Source organism: Tiliqua scincoides, chromosome 16 (assembly GCF_035046505.1).
Source record: "Tiliqua scincoides isolate rTilSci1 chromosome 16, rTilSci1.hap2, whole genome shotgun sequence".
NCBI lineage: Eukaryota > Metazoa > Chordata > Lepidosauria > Squamata > Scincidae > Tiliqua > Tiliqua scincoides.
The window spans coordinates 7497812-7519795 of record NC_089836.1 but is presented as its reverse complement, the minus strand read 5'-3'; the positions used below and the strand labels follow the sequence as shown (position 1 = coordinate 7519795).

At 53.3% G+C, this 21984-nt stretch overlaps 1 protein-coding gene and 1 pseudogene across 6 annotated transcripts in view; both read right to left on the bottom strand.

The window, feature by feature from the left end:
• The window catches only part of DAB2IP (DAB2 interacting protein), a 95273-nt gene that overhangs the window by 50777 nt on the left and 22512 nt on the right, over positions 1-21984 (bottom strand). For all 6 annotated transcript variants that reach the window (XM_066610538.1, XM_066610532.1, XM_066610533.1 and 3 more), the window contains exon 3: positions 13352-13470. In XM_066610538.1, the coding sequence (XP_066466635.1) occupies positions 13352-13470 (119 nt within the window). The remainder of the gene's footprint in view (positions 1-13351; positions 13471-21984) is intronic.
• On the bottom strand, positions 4925-5046 carry LOC136635794 (5S ribosomal RNA; annotated as a pseudogene).

Sequence of the window (21984 nt, the reverse complement as noted above, 5' to 3'; positions counted from 1 at the left end):
TTGATTGATGAACTCACACATAACCTACTCACGTATCCCTGCCAACAACAATCTAGGAATGTAGTTAAGAGTAAAAAAAAGAGCTAGATCCTGTACAGTGTGACAACACACCATGTGCGATACCCTCCAGACAAGCCTGACCTGGCACCCAGCGCCTGAAATCAGGGCCCTGCTATACTTTGGACAAATCCTGCCTCCCTCTGCCACTCACAGAAACCTCCAGAAATGAGTCTTTCCTTCAGTGGTGACTTGGTCCCTCCAGGGGAACTTTGAGTGAAACATGTTGCCAATTCAGGTCATTGCCCAACAGCCAACCCTGCTGGATGGGGACAGGGACAAAGCCCCCAAGTGGGACGACTGCTCAGTCAGCTGTGCAAATTTAATTGCTCTCTGTCTTCTAGTGGCCTTGGTGGACGGACTTCCACGACCACCCTTCCCTCCCTCCCGAAAGCCCCCCACGGCCTCTCACTTCTTGCAGACAGGATAAACAATGCCGTCTGTCTCCACGCAAGCTGGCACAGACCTGTGCGTTAACGGCTGCTTTTCATCGAGAAACTAAAACCTCCACTGGCGTTTCTTACCAGCTCTCTTGGTGAAAAGAAACGTCTCCGGAGGGAAAAACAATTCTTTCAGCCAGCTCTCCCATCCCAAGTTTATTATTTTATTTCCTTCCTCACAACATTCCTGGCTTCTCCACAGTGCCAGATGGAACTCATTGCCACAAGGTACAGCTAATTTAAAGGCTAGTTTGGCTTTTAAAAGGCAGATTAGACAAATCCATGGAGGAAGAGGAAGAGGTCTACCAGTAAGGTACAAGTCATGATGGTTATGTGGGGGGGGGGGGATATGGCCCCTCCTGCACAATGCCTGACACTTTCCTTTACCCCAGCAGTTCCCCAAAGAAAGATCTGGCCAATGGTAGCCCTTGCCAGGAGATCCTTTTTCTGCCCCCCCCCTTCGGATGCTTCTTCAGCTGAAACAGGAGGAGTCCTTGGGGAACAGAGAGACAAAGGCAGGCACCAGAGCTCTATTGTCCCAGCTTCCAGACTGAGGGGGGGGGTGTGCTTTAAGGACACTACAGCCCCAGGTGGGCCCCCCCCCCCGCCAAGGAAGGTGGCTCCTGTGGTGTTCCCAAGCAGAGTGTAACAGGTTCCGGGATCACCATTATGTGGTGGTTGTGCAAGTCCCTATCCCACGGGGAGGGGGGGGCCCTCCACGTCTGGAACATTTGGAAGGCGGAAGGGCCAATCTCCCCAGCACTTAAGATAAAAGCTGAAACTGCCGATTTTTTTTTTGATGTGGAACAGAGAGAGAAATGGGGGCAGATGCGGGGGGAAGAGAGAGGCAGCCAAGCCCTGGAGAAGTCAGCCAGAGGAAGAAGGGAAAAAATAGTATGGACATGAAGCCCGGTCTGCATTGCAGGGGATCCCAGCCAGATGCTCCATGCCCTTCCCCAGTGCCATGCCTGGTCCAGGAGATTCGGGGGGGGGGGGCCCTTTCCAAACCAGCCTAGAGCAGGTGTGTGGGCAAGGAAGACCCAAGCAAGACCCCTCCCAAGTGTTGATGATGGGAGGAGTCTGTTACTCCTCCAGACAGTCTCATGCCCCCCCCCCCGGCACTTGCACAGCCTGTCCACCAGCATATTCATCTCTCACCACGGCTGGATTTCCAGCCTCCCCGTGTGCTCCGACTCTTCCAGCCCAGGAGGCGACTGGTCAGCTGCGAAGCACCAAATGGGCCCTTGTTGTCATCCATTATTGACAAGAACGCTCCAGCACTCAGCACACCTGCGCCCCCCTCGCTCGGCCTGGTGTGGTCGCAGCCTCTCCTTTCGGAGGCACTCGTGCAGAAAGCGGTCCTCGTGTTCAACCAGGTCCCCCCCCAACCCATCACTATCTCCTGCTATTTTATAACTCACCCTCTGGGGGAGGGTGCAACCCTGTGCTCTCTCATTCTGTGTTGATGACAGGTTTATCTCCTTGCTTGGGAACGGAGTGGGGATTCCCTGTGAATCCAGTGGAGTGCAAACCACAGGGAGAGGCCCACTCACACACCCGGGGTCCTGTGAAGGTGTCTGACTCCTGTGAAGGTGAAATGCCTCCAGAAGCACTGAAAGGAAGCAGTTTAGCAGGTAAAAGAACCAGAGGAGCTGGCCAAGGGCAGGGAGTGAGTGAAGGAAAGGCCGTTGGGCCAGGGATGAGAGGGGTCTTGTCCGAAGCAGTGGATAAGGACTGAGGGCCTGGAGGGAGGTGTGGACGTGGCGAGAGGAATGGCTCAGGAGAAAGGGGACTGTGGGAGACCCCCAGAGAGGGCCCAAGGAAGGGAAAGGCTCTGGGCTGGGAGAGACAAGGCACAGAGCCCCTGGCAAAAAGGGCCAAGAGGGCCCTGGCAGGAGGCAGGGGGGTGCTGCATCTACACTCAGGACCAGCCTGTTGCATCTTGCCCATGCCGGTTGCTGGAACTGTTAACTGACAGTGGAACGAGCCCCTTTGCAGCCAGGGCAGGAGGAGAAGGGGCGAATTCCTCATACCAGACACTGGAGAGCCACGCAGAGTGCTCCCCACCACCCCACCCCACAAGGCTTAGGAAGGGACAGGTGTGTTGCTTCTCAGGTGCTGCGTGGGATGGGGGGCACTGCCACTCAGCTGTATGGGGGAACTGGAGGTGTGTCAGGGGAGGGAACAACATGGAAGGAGGAGGAGTGGCAGCCCCCGAGTTCATGGCTGCTTCCAACACACAACGACCCAGAAATCTCAGTTTGCATTTGGTTGGCCTTGATCTGGTCTTTCCTGACTGAGATCTGACAACCTGGCCCCTTTTCTTCATGTCCCATATTTATAAATATGCCTTGCAGCAGCAGCAGCACTCTCAGAAAAACCTCAGAAGAGCCCCGCTGGATCAGGCCACAGGCCCAACTAGACCAGCTTCCTGCATCTCACCGCGGTCCACCAGATGCCTTGGAGAGCAGACAAGACAAGGTACCTGCATTTTGAGGCAGCCTCCTTCTAGAACCAGCAACTCACAGCAATGCTGGTCAGGAGACGGCAAAACCTTCCCAGGGCAGCCACCGCCAGCCCAAAGAATAACAGGCAAGTTTGGGATGACAAATGGCCGGGAGAGGAAGAGTGCAAAATTAAAGCCCCCCTTCTTTTTCCGCCGGTGCACAGAAAATAAGCATCAACATGCTCCACTAATTCCATGCCCTCGGTTGGAGGAATCTCTCCCCCCCCGCCGCCCTGTACCACCGTGTCTTGTCAAATTACGGCCAACAAGATGGGGGGGGGCACCTTCCGCATCTGTAGCGCAGACGCTTCGCTTTTGTAATTAAGCAGGACATTCCAAACGCAGGCCTCGTTTCTGCAGAGAAAGGTCAGGAACGGGCGGACATCTATTTTGCCTGCTAATTGCAAGACGCATGGAGCCAATTATCTCAGCGCAGACACATATGGCCAGGCAGGATAGGCTTGATCTTTCTCGTTGGATGCCCTCAAGTCAAGGCGACGTGTCAGCCACTCTTGCCCATTGTGGCTTGCGGGGGGGGGAGGAAGGCTGGGCAGAGCTTGGCTGTCTTGGGGCTGCTGAGAAATCAGGACAAAAAAGAACACCCAGCAAAGGACACAGAGTTTCTCAGCCCCTCTCTTGTTGCTGGCTTATTTTTTTACTTTAAAGAAAAATATAAATATATCCCACTTATTTGCTTCACACAGATCTGTCCCAAGACCCACCAGTTCAACAGCCAGACAAGGCCAAGACTTGCTGTAATCAGGAATGTGACTCTCCTGTGGCTGGGAGTTCCACAGCACTCACTGACACCCCCCAAGAAGCTCTTCCTCCACTTCTAGGTTTGCATTAGGGGTATTAAAAGACTAACAGTTTTGTTTTGTTTGTTTTTGTTTGCTTCCCTAATCATTCTGCACATGGAACTGGCCGCCTTCACAGCTGCTGACACTGAGTCAGTGTCTTCATTGCGCTCTCCACCATGACCCTGAGATCTCTTTCCTGCTGGTTCAGACCCCATCAGGGTTGCCAGGCTGGACGCATCCCCAAACCCTGAGATGTGTGAAGCTGTACCCCGTGATGCCACAAGGCTGCCAACCCCTTTGAAAAATGGGGGACTGGAACGGAGTGTGGCGGTAAGGGAGAGATTTGCAGTGGCCGCAAAATGACCTGAGCTTCTCCTTTGTCCACCCGTTGAGAGAGGAAGAAAGCAAGAAGGGAGAGAGAAACGGGCTCCCTTTTGCAAGCAGACATGGTGAAGCCATTGGAGACATGTGGCAATAAAGTCCTTTTTTCCATTGTGAGCCTGTTTTGAAACCCACCATTCTAGGCAATAACGCTTAGCAGCTAAACACACGCTGGCGAAACAGCTCCTTGAGGGCTCCCTGTCGACGCCCCCCTTCTGTTCCCACAAATGTGCCTCAGACATGCTCGTGCATGCCAATGCGGGCAACCCCTTCTCCGGCTCGCTGGCCCAGCCCAGCCCCTCCTTGGCACATCCGGCCAGGCTGGCGGAGGGCATCTGTCGTGCCAGAGGGGGGCCTTGTTACAAGCAGCCTCCAGAGCTGAACTGACAATGGGGACAATCTGTGTTCCCGTCAAGCTACTCGGAAGCCGTTGCTTCCACGCCTTGGAAAAGTCTGAAAGCGGAACTCGAAAAAAGGGGCCAGGCCACAAGCCACTCGCTCATCTGCTCTGAATACGGCCCGGGGGACAAGCAGTGTCAAGTGGGCCTTGGCAGCCTAAGCACAGAAAGAGAGAACTTTCCCAGGGATCCGCTTGGCTTAATCAGCCACAAGCTGTGCCAGCCTCTGCCCCAGCCAGTGGGGTGGGGTAGGGACTTGTGCTACCATAGCGGACAGAGAAGGTAGGCAGGCACACCTACCAACCTGGTTGGCAACCTTCAGTCTCGAAAGACTATGGTATAAGCCTACAGCACCCGGTATTCCCAGGTGGTCTCCCATCCAAGTACTAACCAGGCCTGACCCTGCTTAGCTTCTGAGATCAGATCTGAGATCAGGCATGTGCAGGGTAACAGTTGCTGCAGTTACCTACCAACCTGCTGCCTAAGGATCAAGTGCTGATGGATAAAATGATCCAGTGGGCCCTTGGTGTCTGCAGGGGATCGGTTCCATGACCCCCCACGGACACCAAAATCCACTGCTTGGGGGCAGGGTCACAGTACCACAAAAACCTACCTAGAGGTCACCTGCCTCCCCGCCTACTCAGAGGTGAGGGCTTGGCATCTGTGGATAATAAGGGCACACTATTCTGAGCCATTTCAAGCACAGGAAAAGGAACTTGCCTGCTGCCTGCCTCAATTATAAGAAGGCTTTGGACTTTTTGCCACACGCATGGATTTAAAAAAAACAAAACCACCTTGGATATATTCAAAATTAGTAGCAATGTCTGAAATGTTTTATTAGTGGCAGTGGAAAAAATGGAAGGCGGCACTGAGAGTGACTGGAGCGGGGTTTGGTCCTGGAGGCATCAGGTGTGGAATATTTTAGAGAGACTTCCTTCCACCTCTCCTGTTTATCGTTGCTATGATACCACTAATATTAACAACTGCAACAACAAAACAAAACAACTGCAGGTGTGAAACATCAAAAAGAGCTGAAGTGCAAGCATTTTGCACTTGCTGTACAGCGGGAGCATCTCCAGAACTGAATATCTGCAGAGCACAAGCCCGTGGCTGGAGGGCCTGTGGGGATCTCCTGGATGTGACCACAACTGCCTTGCAGTTGTGCCTGGGAGGCCTTCCGAGGAGGCCAGGAACTGCATGCTCCTCCAGAGGGCCAGGTGTGGCCTCCAGGTGATGCAAGTTGCACAAAACATCTGGATTCAATTATCTGCAGAATTCAGAGCACAGTGCAGGGGTTCCTGGGCCCTCTGCATACGGGTGATTGGAAATTATATGGAAAAACAGAAGGGGAAATCGAGTCACTGCTACATAGAGCCCGAATATTCAGCCAAGACATCGCAGTGGACTTTGGAATTGACAAATGTGCGATGCTGTCAGTAAAAAGAGAGGAAACTGCTGACTCCGAAGGAATACAAACTGAGGATGGAAAGATAATAAAAGGCCTGGATAAGGAGGAAAGCTACGAGCACCTGGGAATGTTACAAGCTGAATCCAGCATGCGAAAGTGGAAAAGAAAATCTGGGCCAAATACTGTATACAAAAACCAGTGTGGAAAATACTAACAGTCGAAACTAAACGGTGGGAACACAATTGCAGCCATAAACACCTGGGCCATCCCAGTGATTTGATACAGTGCAGGAATGATGGACTGGACTCAAGCAGAATTAGGCGCACTTGACCGCAGGACTACATGACTCATGACAGCTAACAGTTCCCTTCATCCTCGCGCCGACATTGACCGACTGTACCCGTCAAGACATGTTGGTGGCTGAGGATTATGGCAAGTAAAACAGGGAGTACGCAAGAGCACAAGAGACCTGCATCTTGTTGCCACTTCCCTCTGCACCTGGCCTTCTACATCTAAATCCAGGAGGTTGTGTAAATCCATCATGGCGTGTAACCTCCAGTCCCAAGGAACTACGGTTCCCAGGGTTATTTGCGGGAAGGCACACCCACTTCCCAAACTGCTGGACCTTAGCGCTTCAATCCAATTTCCTGATACCCACAAACCCCTGTCACCTGGCAGGGCAAAGTTCTAAACAACACAGTCCTGGAACGTGCTGGAATCCCTAGCATGTATGCACTGCTAAAACAGAGACGCCTGCGTTGGCTCGGTCATGTCATGAGAATGGATGATGGCCGGATCCCAAAGGATCTCCTCTATGGAGAACTCATGCAAGGAAAGCGCCCTACAGGTAGACCACAGCTGCGATACAAGGACATCTGCAAGAGGGATCTGAAGGCCTTAGGAGTGGACCTCAACAGGTGGGAAACCCTGGCCTCTGAGCGGCCCGCTTGGAGGCAGGCTGTGCAGCATGGCCTTTCCCAGTTGGAAGAGACACTTGGCCAACAGTCTGAGGCTAAGAGGCAAAGAAGGAAGGCCCATAGCCAGGGAGACAGACCAGGGACAGACTGCAATTGCTCCCAGTGTGGAAGGGATTGTCACTCCCGGATTGGCCTTTTCAGTCACACTAGATGCTGTTCCAGAACCACCTTTCAGAGCATGACACCATAGTCTTTTGAGACTGAAGGTTGCCAACAAGGACCTTAGCGCTGCAGATGTTTTCTACTTTCCTGTCTTTAAAGTTCTCCGGGAAAAGGGGGAGAGAGAAGATTTCCAATGAGGTCTTGCAAGAGATTTGCAAGTAATTGATTAATTGGCCAAAAGCTGGGCCACTAATGGATTGTTTCTTACTGCAGCCAACGGGCTACCCAATAATCTTTATCGGAATCCTCAAAATATAGTGATGGCTGCCGATTCCAGACATTTTCTCACACTCAGCTGCCCTCTTTCTTCACCTTGTTCAGCGATCACCTTTTACGGCAGCCATTAATTAGAGGCCAGTAATTAACTCTCTGGTTCGGGAGCCTCGCGCCAACGAGCGCCATTAAAACAGCGCATTCTGCAAGTGCCACAACAAGGTGAAACCCAGGCAGGTGTGTGATGGGAAAGGAAGCTACCTTTGGGTGTCCTTGGCTCTGCATCACATGTTCGCACTCTCCTCTTGGAAACCTTCAGTCTACTCCAGTAGAGGCATCTCATTACACTCTTATGTCCGCTGGTTCTGAAGCATCATTGAGGTCGAGCTTTTGTAGTCATTCATTCTGGTTGGCTCATTCACACATGGGCACCAACACTGAGAGTCACCAAGGCTGGACCTTGAATCAGCTCAACAAGTGCTTAGGATATCAGGCTATAAGACCAGACCAGCTGGGTCAGGCCCAAGGTTTACCTGGTCCATCCCGCTGCTTTCGGTATACCTCCCCCAACAAGTGATTACAGCAAACCTGCTCCCTCACCATTACTCCCTTGCAACTGGCATTCAGGGAGCCTGGAGGTTCCACTCAGCCATCACCAGCTGAAATCAGAGGCTCCCTGAAATCAGTATTGACTTCCAGGAGAAAGCAAATTCAGCTAGCGAATCTGGAGATTTTAAGGGAGCCTCCCGGAAATTCCAAGGCAGCCTCATGTCAGAATCAATGCTTGCCTGGCACTGATAAATGCGTGTCACAAAATGCTTCTGTGGTATCTCGGTCCTTTCAGATGGCGAAGGAGGGGAGGAAACAGACATCGCCCTGCTCTCCAGCTGAGCACTGCTCTTCCGCTCTGGGTATGAGAAACAGCAGCGTGATAGAGGAGGGGAAAGGTGAGAGGCCTCGGGGATTAAAGAAACCTGCAAGGTTTTTTGCTGCTGGTAATTAATTCACTGTGATATTCTTTCCAAGATCCATTTAACCATCGGCTGAGCGCGCAGACATTTGTCGCGCCTAGAACTTTATCTGTGAGAAATCAAGAAGGGGGGGGGGGGAGACAGGAATGCAAAGAGCCACCAGCTTTGGAATAATTAAGCATCCCTTCTTTCCAAATTAGATCTGGGCAGGCTCAGACCAGGAGGCCTCTGCAGAAGAGATCGATACTGTAAATTAAACCATCCAGGTATATTCCTTGGGAAGAGGAGATTAGTTACATTTGGCGAAGGGCGGAGAAGCCAGTGGGAAAAGGCACCAAAAAGGGGGGTGGGCAGAGATGAAAGGTGGACATGGGAGCCCACTGTGCAGGGCAGGAAGCTTGAGGGCAACTCGTGAACAAGGAATTTCCAACACGGGTCACCGGAGAGGTCAGCGCTCTAGCTGAGGATGTGAACACGAGCATGCGAATGATCACCTTGCCGTGCCTTGTGGGGCGGTGGGGACCTCGTAGAGGTGTTGCTTTCCAGTACGTGGCAATTATTTGGGCAATAGAAGCACAACTGCACATAAAGCATGAACTGCCCCTTTGGTTTTGGAAGGGGTGGGGACATGCCTGAAATGGAACAGGGCCCGATCCATCCTTTGAACCTCCAGAGATGCAGCTTGTGAGTAATTATTCCTACAGCGCCAGCCAGGCACATACATGCTGCTTTTCAGAGTTTAAGAGAGGCAAATCTCTGCCCTCAAGCAGCTTACAGTCTAGAAATTGACAAGTAAGAGAGGCCGCAGAGGAAAGGCAGGGAAATAGAAGCCACCAGAAATGTGCCCAGTACACATCGGACAAAGTCCAGTTTCCCAGTAGTACTGAAACTAGGGGACAGTGGGAGAGAATGTGCCACACACGCGACACGCACGCATTCACGGATAGGCACATTCCATCCACAGACAACCTTGCGCTCCTTCTTGAGGGCATATGGCAGGTTCAGTCAAAGGTCAGCTTAACGCAATCTGTTGGCATTGTTAATTAATCCCCCCCCCATCCCCAACAGGCCACCCTCCCTGTGGTCTCTGAGCCTGCTCCAAGCTCGGATGCTCCAAGCTGTCCAAGCTGCCGCGGTCCTGCATCTCACAAAAGAGATGTCCTCCCCATTAAGGCCCCGGTGCTTCTTCTAAGGGGCCGTGATTTGCAGCCGATTCCGGAGTGGCTGGGAGCAGAGACGAACAGGCAGCACAGTGTGATAAGAAGTTTTCGCCAGCCACGGTGATCAATCAATGTGCCTGGGTGCCTGTTAGCAACCAGCTGCTCCGGCGGCAGCCCTCCCCCCTCCTAATGAGCCACTTGTCCAGCCAATGGATTGACAGGAAGGGAGGGTCTCTCCCTTCCAGAACCAGGGCTCCTCCCACTACAGGGGTCTGAGGAGGGGCACACGGATGCAAGTGGGAAGAGGCCAAGCTTCAGGGCCCCCCAGCTCCTCTACGAATCTGATTGGCCCCCAAATGTCTTTAAAGCCCCCTCCAGTTTGTCTTTTCATTCAGTATCTCTAGCACGACGAGGCTTATTCCCCTCCCCTTCTGTGGCCTCCCTGGGCTGAATGCTGAGTTGTGAGTCCCTCGGAACATGCGCTTGGCCCTCTTGCATTTGCAGACCACCACATACAGAGACAGCGCAACAGCAACCATCAGGCAGGGAACAGACCTCCCCCTTTGCCCCAAATGCAGGGCTCTGAGTGTGCAAGAACACCTACGTCCGCCTCTTTGCCTCTAATGCTTCTCCTTCCTGGACTGGAAAGGCTGGTGGGGAATGGGGAGGGGAGAAGGGGGCTGAACTCAAACTCTGGAGGATGGGGAAAGAAGAGGCTGGCAGTTCCTTGGGTAAGAGGGGGCTGTATTTGGCATGAGGCAGTCTGGGGCCAGCCCCAAATAAGGGAATAATAATATTTACTCCTCTTACGAAGTTGTTGCCAGGACTACACCAAGGCTACACACCTGAAGCACTTGCTCAAACAGCCCTGCGCTGCCCCGGCACCCAAGCATTACATCCACGCAAGTCTCTCAAAACGATCAAAGCCAGGAGACAGCGCACTGTGGGTTGGCGTGCCGGACCCAGACTCGCCATCCTGAGAATCTCCAGTGTGTGCATGCGTGTGTTGCTTTAAAAACTTAGGATTCTAGTCCTTAACGTGCCAAGTTAAGTTTCAAAATATGTTGCAGGCGTCGCCGGTCAGATTAAAGAGCAGCCCGGGCAGGATGAGGTGGGGAGAGTTGTGCAAAGCTCTCAGGTGCTGGGAAAATGCCACATATCCCTCCCTCTTCGCCCTTCCACCTGGCACTGCAGACTGAAACTCAATGGACTGTGTGGGATCGACTTAGTATGCAAGCCCTGGCGTTCAGACTCCAAAGCAGGCTGCACACACGCATCAAAGAAACACACTCGGTTAATTTGTATATCCTGACTATTCATTATCCCACGTTTTACCGTATAAACACACACACCGCAAACCGCTTATGAACACAGCCATCCGGCAAAACAGCAACACCAAATCTGTCAGAGGGGAAGAGCAAAATCTCAGAACCGCCATAAAAAAAACAACAGGCAATATTTAAAAAGCAACAAAACAAACACAATGCTTGGCTAAAATTAGCTCAGAGCAGCAGGCTGTTCAACAGACGACGCAAGAGGAAAGAAGACACATTTGCAGAGCCTGTCTCCAAATGGGGGGGAGGCTCAATGGATCTCCCCAGAGAGTGACTTCCATAGGCGCCACCACCAAAAGCACCCTGTGTCGTACACTTGCTTGTCCCGCCTCCTGAGAGGATGGGGCAGAACGCACACCTTAGATTTTGGGTGGGTTTGCGGGAACAGCTGAAGCAGACAAGGCCTGGGATTCAAACCAGCATCTTCCATGTGAAAAGCAGATGCTCCACCCACTGAGCCACACTGCTTCACTTACATGGGAGGAGACAGTCAAAGAACCCGGGGTTTTCGGCCGTGGCCGTGATGCAAAACCAGCCCTGACAGTCACATCTCCCCACCTCAAGGCACACACATGCCTGCTCCCTGCTCTCAAAACTCAGTGCTCTGTTCACGGCCAAGCAGCCGCCCCAGATCTTGGAGGGGATTGTGCAGGGGGGGGGGAACCACCTACAGCCACCCAGCAAGATGGAGTCTGCAGGCACGTTTCAAGAAGGTGAGCTGTGAGGCCCAAGGCACCACCAGAGAGCCGTGTGAGAATCATGTCAGCCCTGAAGACAGGATCTCTTGTAGGCAGTTCTGGTGGGGGGGGGGGGAAGGGTTTAAGCACAGTGCTGGGAGGGAGAAAAGGGTTTGAGGCAGGCGTGGCCAAGGGAGGGAGGCAGGATTTGCGCAGGCAAAAAAACCTCCCTCCCAGGTTGCATGGGGAAGGGGCTGCTTGTAGGCCAGCCAGGAGGGGGATGGAAGGCTTTGAAAAGACAGGATGCAGCAGAAGATGGACAGTGACTAGGAGAGATGAATTCTTTGCAAGACAATAAAAGGGGGGAGAGATGTGGCAGGCCCTCAGCTTGCTGGGAACTCTGAGCCATGGGGTCCTACCCAATTCCCAGGTGAAGAGGATGAAGGCAGAGGCTGGTTGAAGCTTGTGCCCCCCCCCCAGCACCTGGGTGGTTTATTAGGGGGGATGGATCAATGCAAACTGAATTGCTCCAAAATCTCAGGTGGTTTACCAGGGAAGGGCTGTGTGCCCCTTGTTTCCAGCTGCGCACCAGCCCTCTGGTGTCCATGCAAGGATCTCGCTTTCAACACACACACACACCCCGTCTGCCGCACCAGCATCCGTTGGCTGCCATCGCCCTTCACTCCTGCAGCCGTGCAGAAGGCTGCCCCCCCCCACTTGCAATCTGCTGCCTCCCATCTCTTTTGCCGGCTCAGGTGCCAACTTGGAGACACTGCCCTTTTCACGTCTGGATTGCCAGAGGCGAACCACCCCTGGGGGCTAAGCCTAGGCGGGCAGGTGCTGCTTCTGAGGTGCCCACATCAACAGCCGCACCGCACATCCAGGAAGGCAGCCCCCCACCGCCCAACAGGCACAGTGTGAGAAACGGCACCCGGCAAGACCCCTGGAGAGAGGCTCCAGAACAATGCCCAGCTCGTGTTCGTTGGCTGTGGCGCTTCAATGCACTCCGGTTAATTATACATCCCTGTTTGGCATGCAGAGATCTCGAGGATCAGGAGTGAGTTATGTTGACAAGGTACACAGTGCTATTGTGTGCATCTCCACAAACACTGGCACCCGAGCCAGTACGGTCTCTTTTTGGGCATGCTAGTCAGCCTTTTTTTGCATGCCCGGAGCCTGCAAAATTGGGTCATGCTCAAAAGCGCGGGGTCCTGGATCTCAACCCGCCCCTCTTGTCTCCCCTAGTACAGCAGCCACTTTGGCTTTGGGTGGGTGTGGCAGCCACCCAGACAGCCAGAATGTGAAGCACTTTCTCTCCCCAAGGAGCTCGAAGACAAGGAAACCACAACCGACATCAGCCCCCTTTTTTTTCCAACCGGCATCTTGGCAGGGGACATAGGAGATGCCGCTCTCCGATCTCGCCACAACACACGCCCTTCTCCTGCCTGGAGAAACCTCCAGTATTGGCACAGCAAAGGTGGTGGGGAAGACGCAGTCTGATGACCCCTGACCCAAGACACAGCGGTGGCAAGAGACCAGCACATCCCTTCCGATAACCGGCACCGTTCCAGACAAGCGTCCACCGAGGGGCAATGCAGCTCACTGCTACATTTCAGGGGCTGCGCCTGCCCAGCTGGCCACTGGTCCAGGTGGAGGGCTTCCTTGTGCCTGCCCTCCTCCAAAGGGACTGGCACCAAGCTCTCAGCCTCTGCAAGCAGCCCACAGAATACGATTCCAAGCACCCAGAGGTGTCATCAGACGAGCCTCCTCTCCTCCTCCTCCTCCAGGAGACAGGGCCCTTCGTTCTGCAGACCCCCGGCTGGCAGCAGAGCCCCCTCCACCCCTCAGCCCCGGGCCGGCCGCTTACCTCTCATTGTCCACGGTCCTGAAGCCGGGGAGGATGTGCCTGAAGCTGCTGTTCCTGTCCAGCTTGGGCTGGCTCTTTGTGCGCTTGATGGAGCCTTTGAGCCTGCGGCTGAGGAAGCCCTGTGGGGCGAGAGAGGGAGGAGGGATTACCAGACGGAGGGAGAGCGGGAGCAGAGGGGGAGAGGCAGGCGGGCAGGCTGCCGCGAGCCGGCAGTGGCTCCTCCTTGCTGCTGGCTGCCACTTCTCCGCCACAGCAGAGCTGCCATCCGCCGCATCTGCCCAGAAAGCGGCCGGCACGTTACGTCACGCGAGACTCCCCTAAGCCTGGGTTGCCTTGGCAACCATCCGCTCACACTCTGAAAAACCCACCGAGGTACTGGAGGGGCGGGGGGGCCGCTCCTGGCACGGCTCAGAAGGGGGGCTGGCCCACAGTGGCCTGGACGCTAAGGTGCCACGGCAGGTCCGAGGTGGCCACAGGGGCCCTGGGGACTTGGCTTGCCGGGGGCAGAAGGCTTGCCCCCCACCCTGCTTCAAATGTGCACCTGGAGACAGGCAGAGTCACCTGAAAGCATCTGAAATGGCCCTCTTTTGCCCAACACAGGACTGCAGAGCCCGGCTGGGGCAAGAGTCACAGCAAGGCCTCCTCCAAGCGCAACTCCCTGCCTCTCCCTTCCTTCCACTCCTCCCTCAACCCCCCTTTTCCACCTGACTTTGGCTTCCCCTCTCACTCCTCCTGGACCCAGGCCTGAAAGTACTGGCTGAACTCCTCCCCTTCTCCATCTCTGCCTTAGGAGCAGGGACCCCTCCTCAGAGAAAGGATCTGACTTCCTGCAACCCACACTTTAAAGACACGTCAGAACACCCAGACACAGTCTCCCCCCTCCCCCCCTCCTTGTCCCACTGTCGTTTCTCCTCCCATTGTCTACTTCAAATTTCAAGCTCTTTGGGAGCAGAGACCTCAGTGATTCCAGAAAGCACCATTTACACACAGTGAAACTAGCAATTTTCTCCTGGGCATAATGGAGATGAAACCACTGCCGAGCCACGTATTTCCTGTGGTGCCACTCCTGTCTCTCCAAAGGACCAGAGGTGCCGAGGAATCTCTGATTCTGGAAAGCCCACAGGGTCTGTGCTTGGTTCACGGAGACCACCCAGAGGGCACAGCAGGTCCACCCATTGCCCCGTTTGGTCCAAGAACAAACGTTTTTTCTGCCCACATGCTGACCCTCCCTTAGAGTGGCAAGAGAAAGCACTCACCCAAACCCCCTCGGGCTCCACCCATCCTGCACCTTCACTGCAAATCCATCCTGGTGATTTCACCAAGTGAGCTCTCCAGAGTAGGGGGCGGGATCTTTGCTGCTGGGAGTGGCACTTTCCAGGGACTTTTGCAGCTACAGCCCCCTCTGGTCTGCAGTGGGTCTTGGTGACCTGAGCAATGTCCAGTGGGGATGCGGGGTGTGGCGTCACCACCCACCTGTGGCCAAAGGAAGGAACTGCAGGCAAACTTGGCAGGGAAAACTATCTTTGGGTGACTAATTTGGTGCAAGTCAGGAGCTATTATCCGACTCCAGGAAAGCAGCGGGCTTCTCTTCGGCAACACAGGAAAACACTCTTGCCGACTACCAACTGTCCTCACCGACTTATGTTATCTTGCAGCCCTTTCAAGTGACCCTACCAAGAAACACTGCAAGGTCACTGCCTCGGATGGTGATTTGGGCATCACTGATGCCAAAGTTCTGGGCTCAAACACAGAGCAGGTGTTGAACAGGCAGCTGGAATGGTATCAGGGTGTGAGGCTGTGCACTGCCCCACAGACAGCTATGCAAGAAGGCCCTTAACAGCCATTGGCAAGAGCAGGGCAGGCGGTGCTCCTTGATCCCCACGAAAGCCCAGCACTTTCGGGGTACAAACAACCATCCTGCTGTTCTCCCTCTTCCTTTGTTTCATCCTGCCCTTAATTTAACCAGAGCTGGGTGTGACAGTGACAAAAATGCAAGGTGTCTAAGGCTGGCTATACATAGCTGTATCAGATCTGGTTTGATCTCGGAAGCTAAGCAGGGTCAGGCCTGGTTAGTACTCGGATGGGAGACCGCCTGGGAATACCGGGTGCTGTAGGCTTATACCATCGTCTTTCGAGACTGAAGGTTGCCAACCAAGTTGCTGAGTGATCACCAGGAAGAGCAGGTATATTGAGGATTAAGAACATAAGTAATAATTGTAAATAAATAAATAAAATAAGAAGAGCCCCGCTGGATCAGGCCAAAGGCCCACCTAATCGCTGTATCTCACCAGATCCTTCTGGGAGCACACAAGACAACAAGTGTCCTGCCACTCCCTTGCACCTGGCATTCCTTTGAAACTCAGAGGTTGTGCAGTCATCGCAACTTGTGACTTTTCCCCTTTATTTTCGAGCTGGACCGCCTTTCCACTGAACGGCACACCCGAGGAGGTCTACAGGCAGCCTGTCACTAAGGCTACCAATCAATATCTGCTAACTGGGAATCTCTACCAGTACCAGAATCAGATCGAGTCAGGGATGCATCCAGAACCTTCCCTCCTTCAAATTTCCCCTGGGATGCTGGACTGCCGAACTATCTGGTCTTGTTTCCCAAGTGAAACTGATGTTAGAAATTTCTGATTTCCAAGCTGTGCGGAGTCCTCCTCTATGGAGTTCTATTGCATTTGTGCCTCCTGCCTGTGTCACAGCTGTGCGCAGAAGCACTGAAAAAGTGCCACAGAAAGAGCCAACAGGGTGTTTTCGCACATCTGACTCTATGGAGATCCTTTAGGTACAGTGTGTGTAGCATTGTGCAAGAGAAGTGTGCATGGATTCTCTGCGCTCTCGGATCAAACTTGGGCTCTTTCGAAAGGTGTTTCCAAAGCAGCACACACCCTTTGGCAACAAAAGGGGGGAAAGGGGACAATGAATTGAAGGAACTGGAAGCCAAGGCAAATACTCTCCATCTTGGAAGTGTTTTTAGGAATTCTGGTTACCCCAAAGTTGAGTATGGGGGGGAGGACCAGAGAAACGATCAAGGAACAACATGGGGGCATCTGCCTTTGAACACATCACCTGTCACTGACATTTTTCAAATTTTAAACGCCCCTTTAGGTGGGATAGCGGCACAGCTGACTGGGTGGAATGAGGTGTCATCCAAGCCCCACCCACGCTGGGTCAGGGCACCACAGCCACAGCCCCCACAGAGCTGGAGATCGTGGCCACCCGGCGCTGGTTGTAGCCGGTGCCTCTGCCACACTGACGCCAACAGAGCCCCCACCACATCAATTAGGTGTTCTGACGATTCAGCCTCCGACAGCACCCACTTCTACACAAAGCAACGGCAGAATCTGGGGAGGGGGAGTGAGAAGTTGATCAAGGGGAAAGTGGAGGAGCTCAAGTCCCCCCCCCCCCCTACTTTTCTTAAAGGAAGGAAGGACAAACCACTTTCCTTTCTGGAGTTCTCTCTCTGCTTCTCAATGCAGGTAATTATACCTTCCTTATCTCCATGGCTACAGAGTACCTTAGGAAATTATATACAGTCATTGTGTGGCGTGAGAAAGAGATGTCGCTCAGAGGAAAAGACACGGGAAGACGGGATCTGGTAACCTCACTGTGCACCCCGATCCATCCAACTGGAAATTCTACCAGCACAGCACTCTCAGGAGCAACGTTGCCACTTATTTCAGGCAAACCCTCCCTCAGCTCCTTTAATGGCAGAAATTCAACAGGTGACACTCTTGGCTATCCTCTCTCCATCACCATAGAGGCTGAAGGGGAGGTACCAGAGAGCCACGCCACCACTGCCTCTGGTGCACACAGCTACGCCCTGCCGCAATCTCTTGCACTAGGAGGATTCTCTTGTGTGCAGCAGAGGCAGCAGTGACACCACAGTGAACATCCCCCCTTGTTCCCCTCTGTGTTCTTTGCAATGCCCCTCTTGCGTCTGCTGCAACTCCCTGGGAGACGGAAGCCTGCGCTGCCATCTGCCTCCAGCCTTTGTCTAATCACAGCGCCGTTTTGCAGAGGGAGTCCCTCCGGCCGCATGCCCCCCTCTGAGGATTCCTAAAAGTGTTTCCGTTCCTCTTCACACCCCTGAAGGACTGACTTTGCAGACACCGCTTCCCTCCTACGCATCCCAGACTTCCGTTAGTCACTGCCTGGAAGTCTGGCAGGGCCCGGTTGCGCAACACACCTGCCTTCTGCAGGCTGGAGCAAGACCTCACCGAGGACGTGCACCAAAAACGAGAGCCTCACATCTTGGTCTCCCCTGCTGTGCATAAGTGATGGACTCTGGTCTAGGTGGCTTTCAAGAAGGGATCACGTTCAGGGAGGCCAGGAGAAATCTATCAATGTAGTTTGCGGCCTTGGAGTCGGGGTCATGCCCAGGTTCGACCATGTAGCTGGCACTGGCACTTGTGATCCTTGTTTGCTGCCATAGAACTTGACCCCCAACAATTGACCCCCAGCCACTCCTATCCCTGGGCCCCTGCTTTTCTGTCCAGCCAAACTGCCTTGTGCTTCCCTTACTGCAGCTCTTTCTCCATGACTGACCTCCCAGCTTGCAAACATACTGTGACATCACAGAAGCTTGGCCAATGGCATGAGGGAGAGAGAGGACTAGCTCATGGACTGCAGGCATTGGGGGAAAGGCTTGTAGCTCAGTGGCCATGCCCCAGCTTTTGCATGCAGAATGTCTTGAATCCAGCCCCCTGGCAGGACTAGGAAAACCCATTCTCTCTCTGTAACCCTCGAGAGTGGCTTCCATCAGCGGAAACGAGGTTGAAAGTAGCTTCCTCTGTTCGAGAGGTGCCGGCGGTCTGGAGTACCCAAAGAAATCTGTCACTGGAGCTTTCAAAACGGCACTTGTAGCACAACACCCTTTGGAGTCTTTTCCAAATCAATCTAATAAGTTTCCTGCTTAAGAGTCCCTGGCACCATATATAAAATACGAGAGATTTATTTTCCGACGGAGAGCACTAGATCCCAATCAGAAACATGCTTTTGAAACCCCAGACAGAGCATGAGGAGAGGAGAGGAGCGCCTTTGAGATTAAAGGAGATAATAATCGCTGGCTGACAGAAATTTATTCACAGGCCTATAAATCTAAACTTCTACAGCAGTCTTCTTCTCAGAACATCTCAGCTACCACCCGCGGATCATTGCGCCTGCCCCGGCTTCTTACAAAGGGGCAACTTCAGCTTGCTCGAGGAAGGAGAGAAAGAATTTATGGGAGATGTGGGCAGAAGTTCTTGCTTGGAGTTGAGAGGGGTCCTTGGAGCCATGTGTCCTGCACATGCCAAGAGCCTGCCACTAGCATTTATTTAAGTGAAAAATAAATCTATGCACTGGATTGTCACACCGTCAATGGCAGCTTTAAAGGGATGCAAAATTGAACTACTTTGGATGGGTTTCTGTGTGCTTAAAACTGACATGTTTTAAAACTCACAACAGGAGAGGAAACTGAACGCTTTCCACATGTGCTGCCTCCAATGCATTCTCAGCATCACCTGGCAGGACAAAGTTCCAAACAACACAGTCCTGGAACGTGCTGGAATCCCTAGCATGTATGCACTGCTGAAACAGAGACGCCTGCGTTGGCTTGGTCATGTTGTGAGAATGGATGATGGCCAGATCCCAAAGGATCTCCTCTATGGTGAACTCGTGCAAGGAAAGCGCCCTACAGGTAGACCACAGCTGCAATACAAGGACATCTGCAAGAGGGATCTGAAGGCCTTAGGAGTGGACCTCAACAGGTGGGAAACCCTGGCCTCTGAGCGGCCCGCTTGGAGGCAGGCTGTGCAGCATGGCCTTTCCCAGTTTGAAGAGACACTTGGCCAACAGTCAGAGGCAAAGAGGCAAAGGAAGGCAGGCCCACAGCCAGGGAGACAGACCAGGGACAGACTGCACTTGCTCCCAGTGTGGAAGGGATTGTCACTCCCGAATCGGCCTTTTCAGCCACACTAGGCGCTGTGCCAGAACCACCATTCAGAGCGTGATACCATAGTCTTTCGAGACTGAAGGTTGCCAACACACAAAACTGACATGCATCCTTCTAGCTCCCTCTTCTGTTGAGGGTGGGAAGCGCAGGCCCTTGTTGGACTCATAATTAAACATTACACTTATGAGACTCGTAATACTGGCTGGCTAGCAGGCGTGAGGTTTTGACCCAGGGCTTCCTGGTTTGGCATGAAGCCTCATTTTCCCCAAGTGGGGGGAAACACTATTTTTAGGACTGTACCACCTTCAGGCTGCAGATGTAGCCCCTCTGGGGTTTCAGGCAGAGAAAGATCTTTCCCAAGAAGCTCCAGGTAGCAGTTTTATTCTTGAGAGGGAGAGAGGCCCAAAGCCACCTGGTGAGGTCTTTATGGTTGAGTCAGGACAGGCCCTGCTCCTTCCCACTCCTGGAGTAACATGCTAAGCACTGCACCACACTGGCTGTCAGTTCTGGACTGTACCATGTAGAGCCTATAAATTGAGGAGGGCTACATTTTTTTTTAATGCTGATCCATATTAAAAGGAAATTCACAGAACAAAACACCACCTTTCCTACAAGCCGTAAAGTGGCACATCCAGCTGTAAAGATTTAATGTTGTAGCTGAGTGGAGATTTGAGCCCAGGACTCCTCAGTGGTAGAGTCCAGGACGGTCCCAGCTGGCTCCGTACCTGGTAGCATCTTCAAGTAGGGCTGGGAAAGACCCCTGAAGAACTGCTTCCAGTCTGTGCCGACACTGTTGAATTTAATGAACCAGTAGCCAGACTTGGGCAGCGCAGCCTCACGTCGTCCAACCCACCTTTCCAAAAAGTCATAAGAGTCACCGCAGGCCTTTCGCCACACATGCTGTGGAATGATCCACAGCCAACATCACTGACACGTCCACTGGGAGAAAAGCAGAGCCAACCCCCCCCTTCTCTCCTTCCTTCCTCCTGAAATGGTTGTCTCTCGCGCTACAGAGTCTGCCGAACTGGAGGAAAGGCACGGCACGGCGGAGAAACAGACTCCTGTCTCCATGGCAACTGAAGTTGGGAAGAGGAGACAGAAATCAATGTCACCTCGACGGGCAAGGCGACACGGCACAGTGGTAGAGAGGGGAAGAGAGAGACGCAGCAGCTTGCGGCGCAAAAACACCCTCGCAGGCCATCCTGGGGCTGGGCCAATGTGAGAAGAGCCGGGAAGGCGAAGCGTTCAAGAGCGGAGTAGTGGAGGGCAACATTCCCTGTGGTTCTAGAGACCAGGCGCACACTTGCGTGTTGGGGATGGGTGCCCCGTGGAGCACATGGGGTGATGAATGGCAACTGGTACAAAGGAAAAGAAGGATAAACTGGAGAAAAAATTAATGGAGGCAGCTCAAGACAAAAGGGGGGGGGGAAATGATACAAAACAAAGAACATTGCACACTCCTGAGACTGACAGCGTACACCAGATCTGTGTGCGAGTCGAGCCACGGTTGCCACTCAACGCTCCCCAGGGGCTGTTTATGCGCCCCAAGCAACACCATCATCTATGGGGTGGTTTTGCTGACATGCTGGATTTGCAGCTGAGTCTGTCCCAAGAGGTTGAGGGCCCAATCCTTTCTGACTTTCCAGCTGCAATGCAACCCCAAGGTCAGGAAAAAAAGGTTGCCGTGCTTTGAGGAGGCTTCTGTGGCTGCCTCCCCACCGCAGGATGCAGCGCGTGCCCCGTTGGCACGGCTCCACCGTCACTGGAAAATTGGATAGGACTGGGCCCTGAGTGACTTTGCAAGATGTTACAAGCCCCTCGTTGGAACAGTTATTTGAACCACATCTCCCTGAGTTCCTGGACAACTAGAGACCGTTTTAGTGAAGGCACCCAGGCCAGAGGAAACCTAGAAGATGTGTCCAGCTCTACTTCATCTCCCACATTGATCCTCACAGCAACCCTGTGAAGTAGGGTACCTCAAGACATGGCGACTAGACCAAGGACGCTTCATGACTAGAGGGGCATTTGAGTCTGCATCCCTTCCCTTCCTTCCTTCACCCCAGTTCTGGTTGGACACCCCTATTAATGCCCCCTGCTGGCTCTCAATTCCGGATGTCATCACTTCGAATGCAAATGTCAGCGCCCACCATGTTTATGCCATGACAAAGCATGCGGGTGCACTGTGGCATGGAGGAATGTGGACTGGGCAGAAGTGGGCTGGGGGGCAGGTGGCTGGGCAGAGAGCTGGCTAGGAGAGTCTTGGCAAACCCAGTTCTCCAGGTAGCCTCTGGTGGGGGGGTGGGGAGGATAATCCTCCAGGTGGCAATATTTAAGCAACCTTCCGGCAGGTTGTCACCTTCAATCCACAGCAATTTGCAAACCGGCCGGCCAACCTGCGCAGAGAGGTGCCGGGAAATGTCAAGCATTATTACCGCAATTATGCTTCCACACACTCTGATCAAAAAGAATAAAATGAGGATTAATATTCTCGATTAGCCCTCCTTACAAGCTTGGCTCTTGGACTGCCCTTTCCCCAGGGGCTTTGACAGAACAGAAGATAATTTAATATTCTTGCCTTGGGGCACCAAATGCCAGGGGTGGAGACGTTCTCTGGAGCGTGAGCGCAATGCGGCCCCCACCTGAAGGGCAGGCTGGATCCCAGCCCAGACCCAGGGGGCTGCACATATCCATCAAG